Here is a 23125-nt window from a genome sequence, read left to right as displayed (position 1 = left end):
AAATTCCCATCAAAAGTAGTTCATGCAAAATTAGAGTGGCTTGCCATTTATTATTTGGGCTATGTGTGTCATGTGGGACTTGGCAATGAGGTCATTCCATTTCCTCTCTACAAAAGCTTTCAATATCTTCCTTGGTACCCACATACAGCAGATGTTGATCTTTTTTGTTAATAACAGAAACGCTTAATTCCTCACTCTAAATTCTCCGTTAGGAACCACTGTTGGATGAAAGGGATGTGCGGAGGTTCCAGTTGAAGATTGCCGAACTAAATGCTGTGATTCGAAAGCTGGAAGACCGAAACACTCTGCTAGCAGATGAGAGGAATGAACTGGTAAAAACAATAACTTCAGTAAATGAATAAGCTCTGCGATTAATTGCTGCTCTGCCAAATGCATCAAACTATTTTCTTCGGCCAGGGGACAAGTTAAAAATAAAATCTTCCACTTCCACTTTGAAATAAATACCCGCAAGAATTTATCTGTTCTGTAAGCGGATTTATGCAAAGCTAATGATTGCACATAAAAAGTAGGCTGCGGGTGACGCTACTGCGTTTGTTGCACTGTCGAAAGCATTTTGCTGAAACTTTACCACCGGTGACTTTCAATTATTTTCACAGTTGAAACGCGTTCGGGAGACAGAGGGTCAGTTGAAACCACTGGTCGAAAAGAACAAGCGCTTGACTAAGAAGAATGACGACGTCATGCAGTCCATACAGAGGATGGAAGATAAGTTAAAAAAACTGACCAGGGAAAACGCAGAAATGGTACACGGCACAATTGAAATTTTACGTATCTTATAATGCAGTTTAACCGGCCCAGCGCGTATATTTGAATTTGGCCCATCGTTTTCTGTCAAAGTAACAGCCAGGCTTTTGACACTTGCTGTGATTTATTGCCTAAATGCTATAGCAACATTTGGTGAAGGGGGTAGATCAACAGCTGGATGCTGAAATCGAGAAGTTGCTGCCTTGAGTTGCACTGTTCCACTGCCAGTTTTGTGAAAATGGCATCTTGCTTTCTGTCTCATTATTAAAACGCATTAAACATTGGCCAGAAATTTCGGCTTGGCGAGCGGGGGGCGGGGCCCGCTCGGCGAGGTGTATAATGACGCGGGGTGATGTCGGGCGTGCGTCCTGATGTCACTGCGCGTCATTTAGATTTTCAGCTCGGTGGGCGCACAGCCAACTCGGCTGCGCGCCCGTCGAACTGTCAAAGGCCTATTAAGGCCATTGAAAAACTAATTAAACTAATGAACTGGGCTGCCCGTCCAATGTTAAGGTTGGCGGGGGGGCAGGCGAAGAGCCCAGGCGTCCTTCGCATTTTTCATGAAACCTCATCCCACCCGTGATGCGAAGTGTTTATAAATTGAATAAAAAAGTTTATAAAAATCCATTGACGTGTCTCAGCTGTCACATGTCTTAAAATTTTTTCTTTTCTTTGTTTAGATTTTTAAAACCTAAACTGATCTCCCTGAGGCACCTCTGTGCCCCAGGGAGATTTCTGCGCTCTTGCGCATGCATGTGCAAAAGAACACAGGCCCCAACTCAGGGAACGTTCCCCCCCCACCTCCCCACCTGCACAGGAAGCGCTCTCAGCATTTCTGGGCACACATGACGCTGGGCAGGCCTTAATTGGCCGGCCCACGTAACATGGCAGCGCGGACCCGATTGGGGGCACCCGTCCACCCCTGCACAACCCAATGGGGGAAGATTCTCCCCATTGTGAAGTTGCTGTACTTTTCACAGTAGCTATTAATTAAACTCACCCACAAAAAAAGAAGCCTTGTCCACTTCAGTCTGAGTACCCTTTTAACGATGTGGCGTATGTTTATTACTGTCAGTCAGCTTCTCTGGTTGAACATTACATGTTACAAATATGCAGTCTCATTCCTTTAGGTTTTAATTGTTACTGATTTTAAAAATATAAAATTTAAAACTTAAAAAAAACTTTTCTATCTCTCTCAGTTCAGTCCATCTCTCTGTTCCTGATTTGAAATTGAATTTACCCTCTCTAACTTACACTTCCTTCCCAATCTTTGCACTGTTACTTTCACAAATCCTTCGATTTGATTGGTTTAGTCGGGGAAGGCTTTCTATAAGACCTCTGGTGTAGTGGAACAAGCAGTGTGAGGTCCTGGGTTAGAGAATCTCAGGGCCAGAATATTGCCGTTGGTGAGCAGAGGTGTGCCCGACACGCCGACGCACAAAACAACACGCGATGGTGTCGGGCGTGCGTCCCGATGTCATCGTGCGTCATTTCGATATTTTGTTTGGCAGGCGGGTGCCGGAGGTGGCTGCGCGCCAGCTGAACATTCAAAGTCCTATTAAGGCCATTTAAAAACTAATTAAACTAATAAACTGAGCTGCCCATCCAGCCTTAAAGTTGGCGAGCAGGTGAAGAGCCAAAGCGGCCTTTGCATTTTTCAGGAAACCTTGTCCATGGGCGGGATGAGGTTTCCAGAAAGTTTAATAAAATAATTAAATAACATTTGTGAAGTGTGCAAACATGTTCCAGCTCATGTGATACATGAGGGGACATGTTTAAATAATGTTTCAGCTCATTTATTCAGAATTTACATTACCAACTTAATCTCCCTGAGGCAGCTCCATGCTCTACCAGCCCCGTATTAAGCTGGGCGGGCCCCATGTAAAATGGTGGCGCGCAGCCAATCGTGGGTGGTGATTGGCTCTGCACCAGTCCCCTCCCGCTCCCACCCAGCCTGCTTGACACAGGTAAGATGCAGCCCCAGGTGTTTCACTGGGTGCATGCAGGGGAAATTGAATAATGCTTCCCATTTGTCAGTTTATAGATGATGTTTAGCTTGATAAGACTGCATGTCAAACCAGAAAAAAAAAATTACACTTTAAATCTGTTGGATCTTGAACATTCTGAATCTGAGGACATTCTGAATCTGAGGACAATGTGTAAATTCATTGCAGAAGTACATTCTACTAAATTTCGCTTTACTGCCAAACATCCTACCCACCAGTTTTCAAGCACCAAGTGATGTAACCAGGAACGAGTGAAATATACTAGTACAAGTGCTGATCTCTCCCCTTGTAAAAGCTAACACCATGGGGAATGTTGTAGATTGGCCTTTAGTTGTTTGCCATTAATGATTTGCCTACTTTGAAGAATATGAAAAAATGAGACAGTTTAGTTATTTGGACAGTTTAAAGTACCGGTGTGTTAAATACATGTTTTGTTTGCTTGTCAGAAGGAAAAGTTAGCTTCACAGGGACAGCTAAGACGCCATACTTCGCTGAATGATCTGAACCAAATGCAAGACGAGCAAGAAATGGAGTTCTTGAGACTCCAGGTGGTTGAGCAACAACACATTATTGATGATTTAACAATGGTGAGCCATTTGGTTATTGCCCTTGTCCACACGCTTATGAATATCAGTTGTTGATGGTTGCCATTTGCAAAGCAATTACTAGCTGCACTAGTATTGTTAATGAACAGATCACCAAATTTTTCAATAGAAATTCTCCCTTCACTTCCATCAAAAAGATTGATGGCAAACCTGGGTGCCTACCAAAGCTGTGAGCATAACTTGAGGATGTGGTACACTGAAATGTAAAGTGGTTTTGGATGTAGGCATCAATACAAAAGTACTGGTGTAAATTAGTAGGTTATCAAGCGCATTAAAGTTGTGATGCATGGACCTAGTTCCTAGAGACATCTCATCAGCTTGATGCTTGTAATGAGTTCAACATAACTTTAGTCTGAAAGGCAAATTCAAATATTGCAAAATATAAACAACGTTTCTCACACTTAAGAACAGATTCCATGGGCGGAATTTCACGGGCCCTGTCACAATGGGGGCGGGGCTGTAAAATCCGACGAGCCGTTCAAAAGTCCATTGACTTTGACGGGACCATAGAATCCCACCGGGGTAAAATTCCACTGTATATCTTTAGTCAATGGCCAGAATTTTTCAGTCGGCGAGTTGACGGGGTGGGGTCCGCTCGCCGACGTGAAAATGACGCGGGAATTCCCGCATTCAGCTGTCCGCCTGCCAACCTGTCAATGACCAACAGTACTTAGTCTCAGGGAGCAGTGTGCTCTTTCGCACACATGTGCACTTTGACAGTTGAGGAATCCCTCCCCCCCACCCCGCACAGGAAGCGCGTAGGGATGAGCCTTAATTGGCCCGCCCACTCAAAATAGCGGTGGGGCCCATTTTGGTGAATGGGCCCGCCCGCCCATCAAGGGCGAAATTCTGTTTTTGACGTGTTAAAAAATTAGTTTATACTTTACTATTTGTACAAGCTGAAATACATGGAACTAAATCATGTTTATGTATTGCAGGAAAGATTAAGATCTATCTTTAATTTGGTAATCAGTAAATTATTACAAGCGATTTTAAATTCTGTTAAAAATGTGCTATTACAGCTATCACCTTGTTCACATAGAGATGCTGGGCCGATCTGGCATCTTTTGTTAGTAATCAACACACATTTGAAGTCTTCTGGTGGAGAGGATTTAGTGTGGGACCAACGATTGGATAATTTAACCAGACTCTAAGTGAAATAGAAAATGAAATAAAATTAGAAAATGTTGGGAGTATTCAGCAGGTCCAGGCAACGTCTGTGGAGACAGAAACAGGTCAATAACCTTTAGTCACAAACATAAAGTGATGTATTTCTGGTCCTTGTGTAAATTGAACCTCCAGCCAGGAATAGGGTAGGATAATAGTGTTTAACGATAGCTGTGCATTTAAGAGCAAAATTACTTTTCAGCCTGTCCTGAGATGTAATAAAGCAATAAAAGTGCCGGACAAGCCAGCATCTATTTTTATTAATGTTTCATGGTTGGAATGGGCTGAAATTGATCCAACTGATGGATTATTATTGATCCTTGATGTTTACTGCAGTATTTTCAATTGATTGAGTCGATCATTTAAAAGTTGGATTTCATATCTCACTATTGCTTGCTCCCTTAGGAGCGGGAGAGATTGTTACGCCCTAAGAAACAGAAAAGAAGAAGCACAAAACCTCACAAGGTAAAGTGACAGATACCCAGCAATCCCAGAGTTACAGACTTGGGAAATTGAAATGCCTGTTAATTATTCCTTAAGTCATGAGTGAAAGCAAAAGCTGATTGATTCGACAGGACCTATTTGCTTCAGTTTAAAATCCTTCTGAATTTCCTTCCCTAGCGCTGTACAAAATGTAGAGATAAGACTTTCAGACTGTTAACCTAATAGACGTTGTTTTAAAAAAAAAATGTGGAAATGCTTAATATGTTGTAACCTAATAAAAATAATATTTGGAGATGAAGATTTACCAGGTTGAATTTCCTTCCCGAAGGTAGGTTCTTGGCAATTATTCACCAAAACATGGCAATAATGCCATGAGCTTTTACTATGGGTAGGGTGGGAAGGAGGGCTCTGAGTCTAACTCAGCTGGAATGGGTTAATCTGATCCACAGACTAGCTGTCCACCCAGTTGAGCTAACTGCCCTCCAAATGACCTATGACGAGCTGTAAATAAACACCTACCTTTGCATTGAAGAAACTGACTCCTTGGGCTGAATTTTGCTGTCGGTGAGCAGAGGGCCGGGCCCTGACATCATCCCGCCCCATTTAAATTTTCAGGAAGGCGGGGGTGCAGCAAAATCAGCTGCGGGCCCGCCGACCTGTCAATGGCCAATTGAGGCCATTGACAGGATCATTAAAACAATTAAAGGACCTGCCCGTCCAACCTTAAGGCTGGCGGGCAGGCCAGGAGCCTCAGCAGGGAATAGAAAAAACATGAAACCTCATCCACGGGCGGGATGGGGTTTCATGTAGGGATTTAAAAAGTTTAATAAAGTTTTAGTGTAAATTATGAACACGTCCCATCTCCTGGGACATTGTCACATGATGGGGACATGTTAAGGATTTTTTTTTCTATTTTTAATGTTTTTAAAAGTGTCAGCGATCTCCCTGAGGCAGCACTTAGCCTCAGGGAAATGTGCACTCTTTCAAGTGCATGCGCGAAGCACTCTTGCTTTTAGGGATCCCCCCCCCCACCCCCCCCCCGCCGGACTTCACGCTTAAGGCCAATTAAGGCCCGCCCACGTAAAATGGCGGCAGGGCCCGCTTCTCCGGCGCGGATCAGCTCCCTGCCCGCCGGAGATTGGGTCGGTCCCGCCGGCTCGGAAGGTAGAAAATTCTGCCCTATGTTTTTAGTACCTTTGCTTGCTCCTGTTGGTGTAAATGGAATACATATTGAAATGTTTGAATGTGTCTTGATTGTATTTGAAGTGCAGTAGCTCTATACAGATTCTGGTAACTTCACTATAATTTATTGCAAGTCTAGTGTGAGAACAGTGTAACTAGTTGTCAGGGTTCGGCACGATCGGGCGGGAGTTTGATATTAGAATGAGTTTCTACTTCTTCGATTGGCATTGCATGTTATTTTGTGCAGGAAGTGCTTAATGTCCAGTGAGGTTCATAGGCCGAAATTTTTAGCTGAGCGGGTGGGCACGTGTCCGACCTGCTCGAGCGTAAAATAACGCGTGATAGTTCGGTTGGTGGGTGCGTGCAGGTATTGGCAGTGTGCTCGCCGACAATTAACAGGCCTATTAAGGCCATTAAATTAATTATTAAATGGAAATTCTTGCCGTGAATCGGCCAGGCGGCCTTTGGATTTTTTTATGAAACCTCATCCACGGGCAGGTGAGGTTTCCAACAGGGATTAAAAATGCAGTAAAAATGTTTGAATCTCATTTATAACATGTCCCTGCCAGTGTCACATGGGGGGGACATGTCCTTAACATTTTCAAATTCTTCATTTGTGTTTTTAAGAATCTTCAGCTCGCTGAGGCAGCTCTGTGCCTTCAGGGAGCTTTCAGAGCGCGCATCCGCGTGCATGCACAAACTTCCGTGCTTGCCCTCCTCCTGCCCCCACTCAGGCAGCGCTCAGCGGTGCATGTAGACTGGCCATTATCGAGGTCGGGGCCTGATTGCGGGTGGTGGTCGGCCTTGGAACTGCCCCTGGGCCTTCCCGACGAGGTAATAATCCTGCCCATAGACAATGGTGAAAACTCAAGCTTCTGTTTGACTAAAAATATGCAGGGCCATTGTTTTCCTGTGACTGAAGAAGTCATTGTTCCAGTGAAGCCCAACGCAAACTGGAGGAACAACACCTCATCTTCCGACTAGGGACTTCACAGCCTTCCGGACTGAATATTGAATTCAACAACTTTAGGTCGTGAGCTTCCTCCCCCATCCCCACCCCCTTTCTGTTTCCCCCTTCCTTTTTTTTCCAATAAATTATAAAGATTTTCCTTTCTCCACCTATTTCCATTATTAAAAAAAAACCCCACTAGAGCTATACCTTGAGTGCCCTACCATCCATTCTTAATTAGCACATTCGTTTAGATAATATCACCAACTTTAACTTTAACACCTATGTGTTCTATTGTACTATTGTCGTTGACATCTTTTGATGATCTGCTTCTATCACTGCTTGTTTGTCCCTACAACCACACCCCCCCTCCACCTCTCTCTCTCTCTATCTCTCCGCCCCCCACACACACACCTTAAACCAGCTTATATTTCAACTCTTTCTTGGACTCGAACTCAAGTTCTGTCGAAGGGTCATGAGGACTCGAAACGTCAACTCTTTTCTTCTCCGCCGATGCTGCCAGACCTGCTGAGTTTTTCCAGGTAATTCTGTTTTTGTTTTGGATTTCCAGCATCCGCAGTTTTTTTTTATTTAAGTCAAATTCTGCCTTAGTTATGTGGCATTTTGGATCGGTATTTTGAGGAATGGATTCCCCCTAAAACATCTATTTTGTAATTGGGCCCACAGGCCGAAGCAATTTTGCACACAAACTTTACGTTAAAAAGTGGTCAGCGTTTCCAACGAGGTGGAGGGGTCTTAAATTTAAAAGATTATCTTGCCTGTCTGAGTCAGATTAAGTAATCTGTGATCTGTAGGCAATTGGTGAGATTGGGCAAGATAAATTTTATTTTGCTTAATCTGAGGCGAGTGCTATAGCAATTTTCCTCGCAGACCCACTCCTAAATTGGTGACTCAAGCTACTGCCGGGAATCTACATGCAGCATCCAAATTAGCCTCAATGGTCTAGCTGGTCACATGGATGGGTAGAATTCCTGCCCCAGAGAACAGGCACAGGGGAGAGTGTAGGCCAATTAAATTCCACTTTGATACACATGGTTTTCTGGAATAGTAGAGCTGTCCAACTCAAGAGTATTTTTTTTCTGGGTGGAGGGGATTGTCTGTCTATTTTTCCAAGAGAAGCCATGAATCAATATCCTTAGACAATATGCTGTCCTGTAAACGATGGCTATATTTTTGTTCATCGCCAATAGACGACATCAGTGCCTTAATGTGCTGCTTACAAGCAATAAGTTGCAGTGGTAAAAAAATGAAAAGTTACTTCCAAGTCCCATTGGTTTGCCTGATTTGGGTCGAAATGCGATTTTTTTTTTAAAAAGCGGAAAATCCTGCCCGGTACGTTTATTGGATTAACTGTACCTTAATAGGACAGACCTTTTCCTATGTGGCAAAAAATCCTGATAGAAGGTGCCAGAGATTCCGATATACTTAGAGCAGTCTCACACAGGAGATATACTTCTAGTTGTACCCTGGTGTCATGGTTTGTACTGAAGAGTTCAATATTATTTCAAACCAAACCAAAATTCGGGAGCGACCAGATGAAATGTAGCTCTCTGTCTGTCAGTGTGCTGCTTATAATTTTTTTGGTTAATCCATGTGTAAGGAAGCTATTGGCTGCAATGGTGTATATGCTATGAGATGCAGGAAGTTGCTGGGGATGAAAATCTTGAGGAACTCAGAAACCGAGTGCAAATTATGCTTGAAATTTCGCTGATTTTCCAGAGTGATATTATGGCTCAAGTTACCATTTGAATTCATTTGCATAACCCCATGTAAAATCCCAAGACATCACTGTAGGCGTTCCTCAGGGTAGTGTCTTAGGACCAACCATCTTCAGCTGCTTCATCAATGACCATCCTTCCCATCACAAGGTCAGAAGTGGGGATGTTTGTTGCTGATTGTCCAATGTTCAGCAACATTTGCGACTCCTCAGATACTGAAGCAGTCCATGTCCAAATGCAGCAAGACCTGGACAGTATCCAAGCTTGGGCTGACAAGTGGCAAGTAACATTTGTGCCACTCAAGTGCCAGGCAATGATCATCTTCAACAAGAGAGAATCTAACTATTGACATTCAATGGCATAACCATCTCTGTCCCCGACTATCAACATCCTGGGAGTTATCATTGACCAGAAACGGAACTGCACTAGCCATATAGCTACAGGAGCAGGTCAGAGGCTAGGGGCAGAATTTTGCCCTTGATGTGCGGGATCAGTGGGGATGGGGAGGAAGCCGCCTGCCACCCGCAATTGGCAGCGCTCCACGAATTTACGCGGGTGGGGCCAGTTAAGGCCCACCCAGCGTGATACGTGAGAGGCAGAGCTGAGCACCCCATCTACAAGTATTCACTCCATCCCCCACCAACGCACAGTGGCAGCATTGTGCACCATCTACAAGACGCACTGCAGGAACTCACCAAGGCTCCTTAGACAGCACCTTACAAACCCACGATTGCTACCATCTAGAAGGACAAGGGCAGCAGATGCATGGGAACACCACCACCTGGAAGTTCCCCTCCAGGCCACTCACCATCCTGATTTGGAAATCACGGTCCCTTCACTGCTGTTGGGTCAAAATCCTGGAACTCCCTCCCTAACAGCACTGTGGGTGTACCTATGCCACATGGACTGCAGCGGTTCTAGAAGGCAGCTCAGCACCACCTCCTCAAGGGCAACTGGGGATGGACAATAAATGCTGGCCCAGCCAGCGAAGCCCACTTCCCACAAGTGAATCAAAAATATCTGCCATGAACCAGTGTAACTGGAAGCTTTTCAGAACATAATTGTTTTTCCTCTCCTTGCTTTAAAAAATATTCCTAGGTAGATTTGAGTGTTGCCATTTATTAATAAATCTAAAATAAGTTTATTAAAAAATAACGTTAAATAATTATCTAGTCCAACGACTGTGAGTAACATAGTTTTAAATAACCGAAAATGACTTTGAAGATTTTGAACCGTTTACTCCTTTAATTTGTGTATGCTAGTCAGTTTCTTAGTAAATTAAATATGTCTTAAATATTATTTATTAAAAAAGTCTGACTGGTTCCTCCTGAAAGAACCTTCTCAAAGGGCCATAAATGGGCGCAGTGGGCAGAAACTTGTCTTACTTATTGACTGGACTCGTAGCCAGTTTACAACACCATGTTATTCGCACAGCACAGAAGATTGTGGAAACTAAACTTGCACTGGATGCAGTTTGTGTTTTAAATTCCTTGATTGTTTACGCTGGTTTGGCCAATTGCAGATGAAGCGGAAACTCTACGCCATAACATATAATGCAGCAGTGAATGTACGAAGGAACCAGGCTTGGAATACAAATGTGGCTCTGCACTCTTGAACTGTCTTTGATTTTTAAAAAAATGTTTTTGGGAATATGGTGGTTCTCTGTAAATAAGCTGTGCGTGTGTGCGTGTGTCCATGATTAATTAAACTGCCAGAAGGTTAGTAAGTGCGGCTTGTCAGTGGGAACTGAGAAATAAAAGGGGTAAAGGTACTAACTGCATGCATTTGTAATGAGATGCTATAAAGTAAAGTGAATTTATAAGTAAATAGGTTGGGTTTACAATTTTGCATTAAGAGATAGATAGGGACTTGGCTTTTCAGCTGTTAAATTTCAAACAGGTGTAAGAGACTTTTACAGCTTGCAAAGGTTTCATAAGTAAACAAGGGAAGGTGATCAAATTCTATTTGACCCGAAAGAGGAGGGAATAGGAAAACAAGAAAGATTTTTATATTTTGGAAAAGTTGAGTTCAAAGAGGTGCTGAGGACAATGGAATTGAAGATGAAAGAGAAAAAGGATATTTAGGGAACGATGTTGAGCTGAGTTGTGTTGGCAGTGTGGGGGAGATATCCTGGAACCAGCTCTGTGCTGAGAGAAGGTGTGAAATCTGAATCGGCCATCCAGAAACCAAGAAAGCCTTTGTTGCGGAAAGCAGCCTTGTTTCTGAATATTCTTGGATTTCCACAGCAGAGTGGAAGAGAGTGAGAAGTCATTTGGTTTACCTTTGCTTAAGTGACAGCAGTTTTGCCTTGGCTAATACTACTGTAATTTTAGAATTAAAAATCTATAAGTGAGTGTTGCCAAAAGCTGTTTACTTGTGTGTTCTGATCAAGTGGTTTCCTTTGGGGAGGTTTTGTAAGAGTGTTTAACTGTGCAACTTTAATCCTGCACACTTATTTTTTCTTTTCTTCATGTGAATAAATTTTTTAACTTTTAAAATCCCAGAAGCATTACGGGAATTCTATGCTTCTGGGATCAGTAGGTTTTCCATCATTTTCAGAATACCAAAAAAAATGCTATGATCGGTAAGACAAGTTTCCCTCTGGCATTTGGCTTGCTCAGCATATAACATCTGCTGTGGTCATAACAATATCGTAACAAGCCTTCCAGTTCTATAGGATGTTAACTTTGTGTTGCCTGATGACTTAAGACTTACATTAATGTTATGGCCTTGATAATCTGAAATATACAAAGCTGGAACACTGCTGTTTTCAAATCAGATTCAAATAAATGCTTTAATATTAAAGCCAAATATAGTTTTGCTGTCAGTCTGACAATAACAGTTTTACATATAATAAAACACATCGAGTAGAAGTAAAACCTCACAACATTGACAAAGCAATGTTTCCATTGTTTCCTCTTTGCGATTTCTTATGAATATTTGTTGTGCTAAACAAGGGGAAGGATGTCAGTGCTAAGAAATGGAGCACTTTCCAATTTGAGATCCAGTATTATGATCATCCAGATCAAGTATGTCATGGCCAAGTGCATCTACTCTGTCATAGCAACGTGCCTCCTAAGAACATTCCTACTGTACCATTGAGTCTCTTTAACATTTCCCATCCCATCCATTAATTTGAATGAAATTGCCAATTAGCGCTGAATTAGAGCCAGTTTAAGCTTTGGGTTTGTAACTATTAGGAACTGATTGCCCCTGCTCAAACTAACTCCTGAAGATAGTGAGAGTGAAGTTCCATGGACGTTCAGTGGCACTGCAGAAGATTGTGTTTTACTGGGTTTCCATGGACCCAGCACTATAGCTATGGCAGACAATCAGGAAAAACTTGCGTCAATTCAACCTACTTTCCAACTTGATGGAAAGGAACTTGAGGGTTTCTTCAACAAAGCTGGTTTCCAGTTCAAAGGAAGCCCATGGTACATCTAAACAGCAAATGCTGAATATTTAATTCACTCAGTTCAACCTTCTTTCTGTTTCACGACAGTATGCCCAACTCTGTGGGCAGGATGATTCCAGTGACAAAGAACTGTAGCTACGAGGATAGATTGGAGAGGATGGGACCGTTTTCCTTGTGGAAAAAAAGGCTGAGAGCAGACTTGATCCTGAGGGGTATGGACAGGGTAAATAGTGAGAAACTGTTCCCACTCAAGAGAACATCAAGAACTAGAGGGCACAGATTCAAAATAATTGGCAAAAGGAGTAAATATGATGTGAGGAAAAATTATTTCACCCAGAGGGTGGTTGGATTCTGGAACAAACTACCTGAAAGGGTGGTGGAGGCAGGTGCGATTGAGGTATTCAAAAGAGAATTGGATTGCTGGCTGAAGAGAGAGAATGTACAAGGCTATGGGGATAAGGCAGTGGAGTGGGACTATCTGGAGTGCACTTTCAGAGAGCCAGTGCAGAGTCAAGGGGCCGAATGGCTTCCTTCTGCACTGTGAAGATACTGTGATACTGTGAATTTTCTGTGCCCTCTGGCATCGGGTGTGTTCAGCGGTGTGAGCGGACAGCCCCTTGCAATGTCGTCATTCCGGTTTGGCCCAGTCTCCCCCATAGTGCAGCCTTGCCGTGTAGGTTAGGAGAATGCCTGAGCCTGAGCTGAGTGTGCAGCATGCAGTCCAATGGGTGAAGCTGCTGCCAATCGGTCAGTTATAGTGGGGCAGAGGTGGGTGGGGCTTTACTAAACTCTGGCCATCCAAGTGGTGGCCAGCACTCTCCAGGATGCATTAAGGGGCCTCCAGACCCAACCAAGACAAAGTTCTTAAAACACCCAAGCTAACCAACGCATCTCTCTCTTTCATCCTGCAGGAGGTGTACATCAGGATCATGGAGCCTGCTGACCTAGCTGTATGCCTCATGGTGTACAGAGAGTGAAGATGACAGAGAAGAGAGTGACTGAGGCACCTGGCTGGGCAGAGAGAGGAGCAGCACCCTCAGGAAGAAGGGGCGACTGGGGATCCCACACACGCTGCAGAAGAGCCACAGCGAGCCATCACTGGTTGGCGCCTAGCTAGACCCAGGGCCTATAAACACCACCTTTCATTCCTGCAGATGAACGAGAACCATATTTGCCAAAGACTGCGCATGTCTAGGGCACTGGTCGGTCACATCTGCCAGCTACTGCAGGATTTGGTGCCACAGGGACATGGAGGGCAACTACTGCCAGTGGCCATGAAAATGCCAGCGGCACTCAATTTCTACACCAGTGGATCCTTTCAGGGCTCCACAGGTGACCTCTATGGGATATCACAAGCCTCCGCCCACAAATGCATCCATGAGGTCACGGATGCCATCTTGGCAAGGGCACACAACTTTGTGCATTTCACCCAGGACCAGGAGAGCCAGAATGCAAGAGCACTGGGATTTGCACAGATTTCAGGTTTCCCACAGGTGCAGGGTACCATCGACTGCACTCATGTGGCGCTCAGATCTCCATCGCAACAAGCAGTCAACTATATCAACTGCTAGGGATTCTATTCACTGACTGTATGGCTGGTGTGTGACCACCATAAATGCATCCTGCAGGTCTGCGCACGGTTTCCAGGGAGTGTGCACGACTCCTACATTCTCAGTCAGTCAAAGATTCCTGACGTCTTCTCGGGTCCACAGAGGCTGCAGGGTTGGCTCCTCGGGGACAAGGGCTACCTGCAGAAGATGTGGCTGATGACTCTTGTGCGGTGGCCTCAGACTGCAGCGGAGCGAAGGTATAACAAAGCTCATGTTGCAACTCACAACTTGGTGGAGCAAACCATCGGGATGCTGAAAATGAGATTCCGGTCCCTGGGCCCGTCTGGTGGAGCCCTGCAATAAAGTCCTCAGAGGGTGTCACACATTGTCATCGTCTGATGCGCCCTTTACAGCCTGGCGCTGCAATGGGGAGAGGAGCTGGCTGAGGAGGATATGGAGGGACTGCAGGTCTCCTCCGATGAGGAGGACATCGATGGGGGTGAGGGTGAGGAGGACCACAAAGTTGATGATGATGTTGATGAGGCTCTCGCACTGGCCAGACAAGGTAGGCGTGCTCGGGAGGCCCTCATAGCTGCTAGATTTGTGGAGGATGATGACGACATGCAGTGAGAAGACACCTTAGATCCTCACATCGCATTTGTGAATGTTTGACTCCAATCCGGCTTAAGGCAGCACGAACACCCTCTGTGATAATGCTCCTGTCTTGGAGACACAGTGGAGGCCTAATAGTTGCTAGATTCCAGGGGGATGATTACAACATGTAGTGAGAACACTCCATAGATCTTCACATGGCCTCTGAGAATGTCTGACTCCCGTCTGGCTGAAGGCACCTCGCTTGTGCTCTGTGATCAGGGTCATATCATAGAGATGCAGCCATTAAACTGTAAAAATACCTGATTCTTTGCCCGCCTTCTGCACCTGAGCCCTTCAGGAGCACAGCATCACTGATCACAGATGCTGATGGGATGGGGGCTAGTCCTAACTTAAAGGTGCTGAGAGCACACAGAGAGAATGATGGAACTCTGTGACACCTGCCCACGACATTCTGGCAGCAATGACAAGCATCATCAAGGTGCAAGCGTCAGTAATGTGTCCAGGGAGTGTGAGGCTGGACCATCACTTTGGTCTGAAGGCTGCACAAAACACTGAGAAGAGGCCCTGGACTGAGCCTTTATCTTGTGCAGGGACCAAGGTTTCACATCTGAGCGACATGAATACTGCTCATCATAACAAGGAACCATAGGCAGGGAGACATTTTTGGGAGTTTATTTACAATAGTGAACATTATGTACAAGTGATTAACACCTGTGCCCAGGCTGTGCAACTACGTCTTCTTAACCTTCCTAACCCTGCCGCTACGTGCTCCCTGGACATCCACAGCTGAGGTGGAGGTAGTCTGCTGACAGCTACGCCATGTCCAGTGATGACCTTGATGACCTGGAGGGCAGAGACCAGGAGGGCCCTGGCCTGCTTTTGGGGTCCTGCTGTGTGCCAGTGGCACCCTCCTCAGCCTGTGGAGCTGGAGCTGCTGGGGTCACAGGAAGAGGGGATTTGGATGTGCTACATACTCCAGGAGTCGTCTGGATGGATGGCCCCAGGGGTAGTACACCTGCTGATCTTCTGCCATAGGAGTACCCAAGGGCCGCTGGCTGACTCTTTGAGGAAAGTGGAAGCTGGAGCGAGATCGAGCTGCCTTGCACCCCTCTCGCGTACATACTGTTGGAGGCCAACTATGGCATCAGCAATGGAGTTGAGCCTGTGTAGCAGTGCAGGACCGATGTCCTGGACCAAGGTCTTCCTGGCGGCCGCCATCCTACCAATATTGATCTTGGTGCATTGGCATGCTGGCGCTATCACCTCAGCCTCAAGGTGGACAGACTTCTCCATCGTACCTTGCAACCTGAGGAGAGCAGCAGACATATCTTCCTGATGTTCCCAAGCTTGACTTTGCAGCTCCAGCAACTGAGGTATGACCAAGTCCAAAGGCTTGTCATCTGACTCAGACTCAGCAAATTTCTGGCCTCCAGCAGTCCTCTGATTGCCGGGGACATGGCAAGTCCCTGCTCCCACCTGCTGCGGATCAGAAAGTGCGATGTGCTCACCAGGTTGTTATCCCGAGGCTACTCTAAAGTTAAGCCCGATGGAGGTGTGTGTCTCTGTGCTGGTGGACGGAGTGGGTGAACCCTGGGATGAGTCTTCAGTGAGGGTGCCTTCAGATTCCTCTTCAGATGTTACTTTGGGTCTTGATTGGAAGCTGTGAGTCGTGGACTCTCTTTGCTGTTTCCCAGATGTGCCTGCAAAAGCAAGGAGAGATAATTAGTACATGGCAGTGGCCTGTGAAAGAGGACACATCACTTATGGCATGGTTGTCTGATGGACGTTGCAGTGCTGGATCCTCACTTGGTAGAACAGCGCTGACCTCACTGTCAGCGCAGGAATAGTCCAGATCTCCTGGCCAGCTGAAAGGCTGTATTTTCAAAGTCCATGTGGACCTTGATTTCAGGCATTCCTCCACCAGTCTGTGACCTCTCCCTCTTGTTGTGTGCCAGCTTGTTCTACATGAATAGAGATGGAGAAAGTATAAGCAGGACACCTGTTAGGCTAGGTGATAAGTATGCCTGGCATGCGTGGGTGGTGAGTGGTCCCACGGAGGGGATGAGGATTTTGAAGGTGTGTATGAGAGAGTGAATGGTGATGTCCCTTGAACTGGCAGTGAGATCTCTGTGGATATGTGATGGGTTTGTGAGCGTGTGAGCTGAGAGTGATGAGAAGAGTGACTTACCCTGGCAGAACAGAGGAGATTATTCATCCTTTTTCAGCACTGGGCGGCTATCCTCTTTTGCAGGGCATTGGTGCTGACCACTGAAGAAGGTACCACCTCCAATCCTGCATACCACATAGGCCAGTTGAAGAAGAGAAGTTACAATCCCCAATCACCCAGCGACCATAGAGACTCAGGCTTCCTTTCCCGGTTTTATTCAAGCATATGCCAGGGAGCTGCAATCATTCTGAAGAATGAAGACCCAGCTCCCAGATTGATTACATTTCATTACTTTTGTACTTTTTCTTATCATAATACATTTGAATACATCCAGTTGGTAACCGACACACCGGTCCCATGCTAACTCTATCCTATTGAGTACATATGATTTTGTTAACCAATTATCCTAAAGGCTATATACATAATTATATTACCCAATCAAAATTAAAATATGTACACAAATACCTTGGTTCTCACAGTTCAAGACTGTTTGTGTTTCATCAAAGCCCCCTCTTTGTCTATTGTATGTCTTCCCATATTGAAGCTAAAACCATCTGCCCCTTCCCTATGTGAGAGGGGAGTACACTTAATCTGATCTCTGTCCTGCTCGTGTCCTCAGCCGGACTCCCAAGGCTGTGCAAGGTACATCTGGTAATCTCCCACTCTCAATATGTTTAGAGCCATGTCTGCCTGGAGATTTTAAGTGTTCTTCAGCACATTCTTACAGTGTTTTCTTTTAGCATTTTTAATTTTCCCCTGGCACCACCACCACCACCTCCTCCCAAGCTAGATTGGTGATGTTGCTGCCCATCCTGCGGACAGAGCGGGTGTACAGGACATCACAGCGGGCCTCCACTGCATCCAAAAGGTGCTCGAGGGTCGCGTTATTAAACCTGGGGGGCTGCAGTCTTTTTGCCTGTTTGGGACGGCTTGAGAAGCTGCAATTGCGGCTGGCGGGTAAAACATCGGTTTTCCCGCCCACTTCTACACTTAGCGCAAATCTAGGAAGATTCCACCCTTTGTATCAATGTAAAAAAAAACATTAAAAGTTGTGGAAAGATAAGTTTTATGGGACAGATTTTCTTGTGTGGCACAGGAGTGTAAAACTTGATAAGGCAGAAGCCCCTATTGGGCACAACTGCTAACATTTTTTATGCATTCATTTTACTGGAGAAATAATTATTGCCAATTTGTGCCTGATATTATGATAAAGGCTTCCTTGCTACCAAGCTTTTCCAGCACAGTGCCGGAACTCCAGTCCTAAGACTCCAAGAACAAGGCCTAAATTACTCATCTTTTTGACTTGAAATTAGCTCAATGTTAATTTCAAGTCAGGAATAAGTAGTGTGCATGCTGAGCATTGCTCTGTTTTAATCATGTTAATTCAGTGTGAATCTGTTTCTTATAATAAATTGATATTGTAGTTTTAGCCTGAACTGTATAGCTTGACAGCATGGTGTTTCTCTGTTATCACAGTAGTTAAGAGTGTAGGTTTCAAAACCAAAAAAAATTAAAATCTTTACAATAATGTAAATCAAAATTATATTTGTTGATTAGGATACATTATACCAACATACTAATGTTTCTAAGTTATGAGAAAATTACATATTTTCTGTTTTTGGATGGTAAAGTATAAAGTAAATATACTTTCCTCTTAAATGTCCATCATGTGAAGTAGGCCTTTTTTGTAATTACCAAAGACTCAAATGCATCTGTTGTATATGTTTAATTCAACTTTCTCAAAGATGCCTAAACCTGTAGAAAATATATAATTTTATATAAACTAGGCAAATAGATCACATTGGTGTAGTATGCTGTTTGTGCCACTGGAGGCCCCAAGAGTGTTCATATAACTTGCAAATTTTTCATTTTCATTTTTAATAATGTATTTAAAGGTTTCAGGAGTATTGCAGTTAGTATTTCAGACAGAAATAAAGTCAATGAGAAGATAGGCTTTATATTGGACAGGCAACTGCTGTCGCCAGTTTTTTGTCAATCAATAAAAGTTAAAATGGCTCCCAATTAGTTTGAATTTCCAGTCACTCTGAGATACAGGGTGACCCACTCTGGGCCTGGTAGCACAGTGATAATGTCTCTGGACTAGCAGTTTAGAGGTCCAGGCTAATGCTGTAGGGACACAGTTTAAAACATCCCACCAAAGCAGCTGGTGGAATTTAAATTCAATTAATAAAATCTGAAATTGAAAGCTAGTCTCAGTAATGGTTACCATGAAGCTATCGTTGATTGTTGTAAAAGTCCATCTGGTTCACTAATGTCCTTTAGGAAAGGAAATCTGCTATCCTTATCTGTTCTGGCCTACATGTGATATGAGGACCTACAATAATGTGGTTGACTCTTAACTGTCCTCTGAAATGACTGAGCAAGCCACTCAGTTCAAGAGTAATGGAGAATGGGCAACAACTGCTGGCCCTGTCGGCGACACTAACATCCCATCAAAGAACACATTTTGAAAAAGCTGAGATAATCTGACCCTTGAACCCCAGCCAATCTGATCCTATTTGCTCTTCTATATCTTATTTGTTGGTTTGTTGTCCTGTTTGGGTTTTTTGGAATTGGACATTTGGAAATGGTCATTTTTTTTAGGTTTCTTGCTGGATAAATCCTAAATTAGAACACAAGAGATCAGTTTGTATTTGCAGCTTGAAAAATGCAAGTTCATGGGAACATGGATTTAATGATGTTGATGCTTCTTGACATCCATCTACAAAAACATGGATACACTTAGGTCAGGGAAACTAATATAGGCAGAGGAAAAAGGTAACATATCCTCAGAACAAAACCCCACATTTCCTCAGGTTTTGTTTCTATTCTGAATGTAGTCTGCCTTTTAATTTTAGGTAATTTTTGCCATAAAACTTTGGAGGTAAAAGATAGGAATGTAGGAAATATGCATAATCCAGGATCCCATAAATGAAATGTTAAATCTACTATTGGCCCCACCATTTACCGAGGCATGGTCATGTAATTTGCTTGCCATGTACAGTGGTCGGTAAGCGTGATAGTATTATTGCAGTACTTAACTATACAGCAAGTGTTCCTTCTGTGTAGAGACCTTTCAACCAGTTGTTTCCAGTTTCAAGCTGACCTGGAATTTTATTTAAATTACAGACAATGGGCAGGATTTTCTGCTTGTCGGGCAGGCGGGCCTGACTCAATCTCCAGTGGGCGGGGAGCCGATCCCCGCCGGAGAAGTGGGCCCCGCCGCCATTTTAAGTGGGCGGGCCAATTAAGGCCCCACCCAGCGTGACTTCCGCCGGGAAGTGCTATGCACTTCCTGTGCGGGTGGAGGGGATTCCCCAAAAGCGAGAGTGCGCTCTTTTGCGCATGCACACGACAGAGCGCACATCTCCCTGAGGCTAAGTGCTGCCTCAGGGGGATCGCTGACAGTTCTAAAAACATTAAAAATAGAGAAAAAAAATCCTTAACATGTCCCCCTCATGTGACAATGTCACACGAGATGGGACATGTTCATAAATTACACTAAAACTTTATTAAAATTTTTAAATCCCTACATGAAACCTCATCCCGCCAGTGGATGTGGTTTCATGTTTTTTCTATTGCCCGCTGGGGCTCCTGGCCTGTCCACCAACCTTAAGGTTGGATGGGCAGGTCCTTTAATTGTTTCAATGATCCTGTCAAAGGCCTCAATAGGCCACTGACAGGTTGGCGGACCCGCAGCTGATTTTGCTGCCTTCCTGAAAATTTAAATGGGGCGGGATGACATCAGGGGTTCCGCCCAACGTCATCTCGCGTCATTTTACGTGTCGGCGAGCGGGCCCCACCCCCTGCTCGCCGATGGCAAAATTCAGCTCAATGTTTCCACTCAATGGGCGGAATTTTACGCCAGCGGGATTTTATGGACCCGCTGAAGTCGATGGGAGTTGGGAATGGCTTTCCCCATTTTATGCCCCCATGCCCGCTGCGACAGGGCTGTAAAATTCAGGCCCTTTTGGAGGGAGTTAATGTTCTAAGCAGGAAGCTGGGCAGTAGGGGAGGCTATTTGAGACACTGACCATATTTTTGTGAATGATGAGCACCTCAACTCTCTTCACTATCCTCGTCCTTCCTATACCTTCGATCCCCATTTCAATAAATACAACTTCAAAAAATAGCAGATCCATTGCGCTCAGCTTTGATGTTAGTGAAACTAGTCACGAATGGACTGATTTTCCTTTGATACAAGTACTGATTAGTCTTCTGGTTTTATGCACTCCACAAGAAGATCTTTGGTGTTATTAGCTGCAGAAACTCATTTCACGTCAATGTACTTGAACTCCACTCCTGGGCTGGGGTTTAAAGACATCATCTCCCTGACTCCAATGCTTGATTGTTTGGTTTCATTTCAGGACTGAAAATGTAAGATGATTTTTTAAAAATTGGATATTTGCAGGCATGTTGTGCTGAATTGGTGGCAGGCTTGGAGGGGGGAGGGGAGCCGGGAAAGTAGGGGGAACCATGTTGAGACAGCTCCTGATGGATTCCCATCACTGGGGTGATTTCCCAGGGGTGACCTGGGAAGTGGACATCTGGTTTTGAAGTGGACAGTTCAGCTGGCCTGGCCATTGTCTGCTACTATATGCTTTATTTCTGGTAGTTTTTGCCTTAGTACACTTACCTCAGTGAAGCACCAGCGTGAGCCCGTGCTCATTCTTTTCCCTGTTTGCAGCAGCCTCAAAATAACTGGGACACAAAACAGGTTGGTTTTCATATTTACTTTTCCCATCACCCTCCCTCCCCCTGCTGCCATCAAATGCATCGCGAGGAACCTCCATACACGATGACGTAATCCCCATCCATACGCCATGATGTCAATGCTGTGCACTGCTGTGCTGTCTGGTATTCTGGCCTCTGGCAATGAGCACCCTACCAACTCCACAGAGGTGGCCTACCAATCAACATAGCTAAGGCCCATTTGAGGTGACTTTGTGGTCTCCCTGGCACTTTGCCAGCATTAGGATGCTTCACCCCCCCCCATGCCAATCCCTGGCCCATATGCGAAGGTAGTCTTCTTGCGGCAGGTCAGTGGCCATTGGAGCCACAGCCTCCATGCTGCAAAGTGTGGGCTATGTGCTTAAAAGGCTGCAATCGTGGCTGAGACCAACCCAGTGGATGGGGTTTCCCTCCATCCAGATGTTCCTACCTGTCTGGATCCTTTTCATTTGATTTCTGCATTGCCTGCCAGCAAAGACACCTCCATGTTGAGGCCCCCCATGCAATCATTGACCTGCCTCAGCAGCACCCACCTCGCTGGCATTCCGGCCTCCGGCATTGAGCACTCTACCCACTCCACAGAGGTGGCCTACCAATTAACATAGTTAAAGCCCAATTGGAGGTGATTTTGTGGTCTCCGCGGCATTTTGCCCCTACCAATCAGAGTCCACTTGCCAATCAATCAGCACTCTCTTCACGTACAGTATAAATTGTTGTTTTCCCCTTATATTGGTATTCTTGTAAAATGTCCTGATGAGTGCAATATGAAAAGCTTTGACATGTCTCTTTTTTCCACAATACTCATGTTCTGTACAACCAATCGAATATTGCAAATTATGTGTAATAGCAAAGTGTTTTTCCTATAACCTGTGCACAAGCATTCCAGTAAAGATCATTTAAAGCTTTTTGGTCAAGTTATTTGAAGCTCTAAATCCCCACACCTCCTATTAATGTGTGATCTAATTTAGTAATGACAGAAAATAAGCTCATTCCTGTCACTTGATTGACAAATATGGAGAGTGTCAATAACCAGATTTTTAAAAAATAATTCAATCTACCTACATAGAAAAGCCTTGTATCTAATGAGTGTTTGTGTCAGACACACGCTGGTAACACATTTAAAAGTGATTGCCACTTTTACATCTTATTGGCTCAAATATTGTACTCATGAATAGCAATAAATCATGATGAAACTGGAATCAATCGATATGGAGCAAGCGAAAACAAGAACTGCTTCAGTCACAAAGTTCAAAAATTTAACAGCCAAACTAAGATTTAGAACAAAATTATACTTGAGGAATTGCGTGTATGACAGATGTCAGGTAGGAAATACAATGGAGAATCAGGCTGACTATAGAAGGACCTGAGAGGAAGTGAAGAAACTAATAAGAAAAGCAAGGAGAGAGCATGGAAAGAGGCTGGCAGTGCACATAAAAGGGAATCCCAAGAACTTCTATAAGCATGTAAATTATAAAAGGGTGGTAAAAGAAACAGTAGAGCCAATTAGGGACTAAAAAGGGGGCTTGCATGTGGAGACTGGAGAAATAGCGGAGGTGTTGAACAAGTACCTTGCATCTGTCTTTACAAAGGAAGAACTTGCTACCCAGGCCGAGGTGCGAGAGGAGGTAACTGGTACACTAGAAGAACTTACAATTGAGAGGAAGGAGGTATTGGAAAGGCTATCTTTACTTAAAATAGATAAGGTACTAGGACTAGATGAGATGCATCCAAGGTACTGAGGGAAGTGAGAGTAGAAATTGCAGAGACACTAGTGATAATCTTCTAGTCAT

At 44.5% G+C, this 23125-nt stretch overlaps 1 protein-coding gene across 8 annotated transcripts in view; it reads left to right on the top strand.

Annotated features, from left to right (window-relative positions):
* The window catches only part of LOC121285316 (janus kinase and microtubule-interacting protein 1-like), a 377146-nt gene that overhangs the window by 270777 nt on the left and 83244 nt on the right, over positions 1-23125 (top strand). For all 8 annotated transcript variants that reach the window (XM_041201824.1, XM_041201835.1, XM_041201778.1 and 5 more), the window contains 4 exons: positions 213-332; positions 618-764; positions 3218-3358; positions 4949-5008. In XM_041201824.1, coding sequence (XP_041057758.1) covers positions 213-332; positions 618-764; positions 3218-3358; positions 4949-5008 — 468 coding nt within the window. The remainder of the gene's footprint in view (positions 1-212; positions 333-617; positions 765-3217; positions 3359-4948; positions 5009-23125) is intronic.

Source organism: Carcharodon carcharias, chromosome 1, assembly GCF_017639515.1.
Source record: "Carcharodon carcharias isolate sCarCar2 chromosome 1, sCarCar2.pri, whole genome shotgun sequence".
Taxonomy (NCBI): domain Eukaryota; kingdom Metazoa; phylum Chordata; class Chondrichthyes; order Lamniformes; family Lamnidae; genus Carcharodon; species Carcharodon carcharias.
This window is presented reverse-complemented; position numbering and strand designations above follow the sequence as displayed.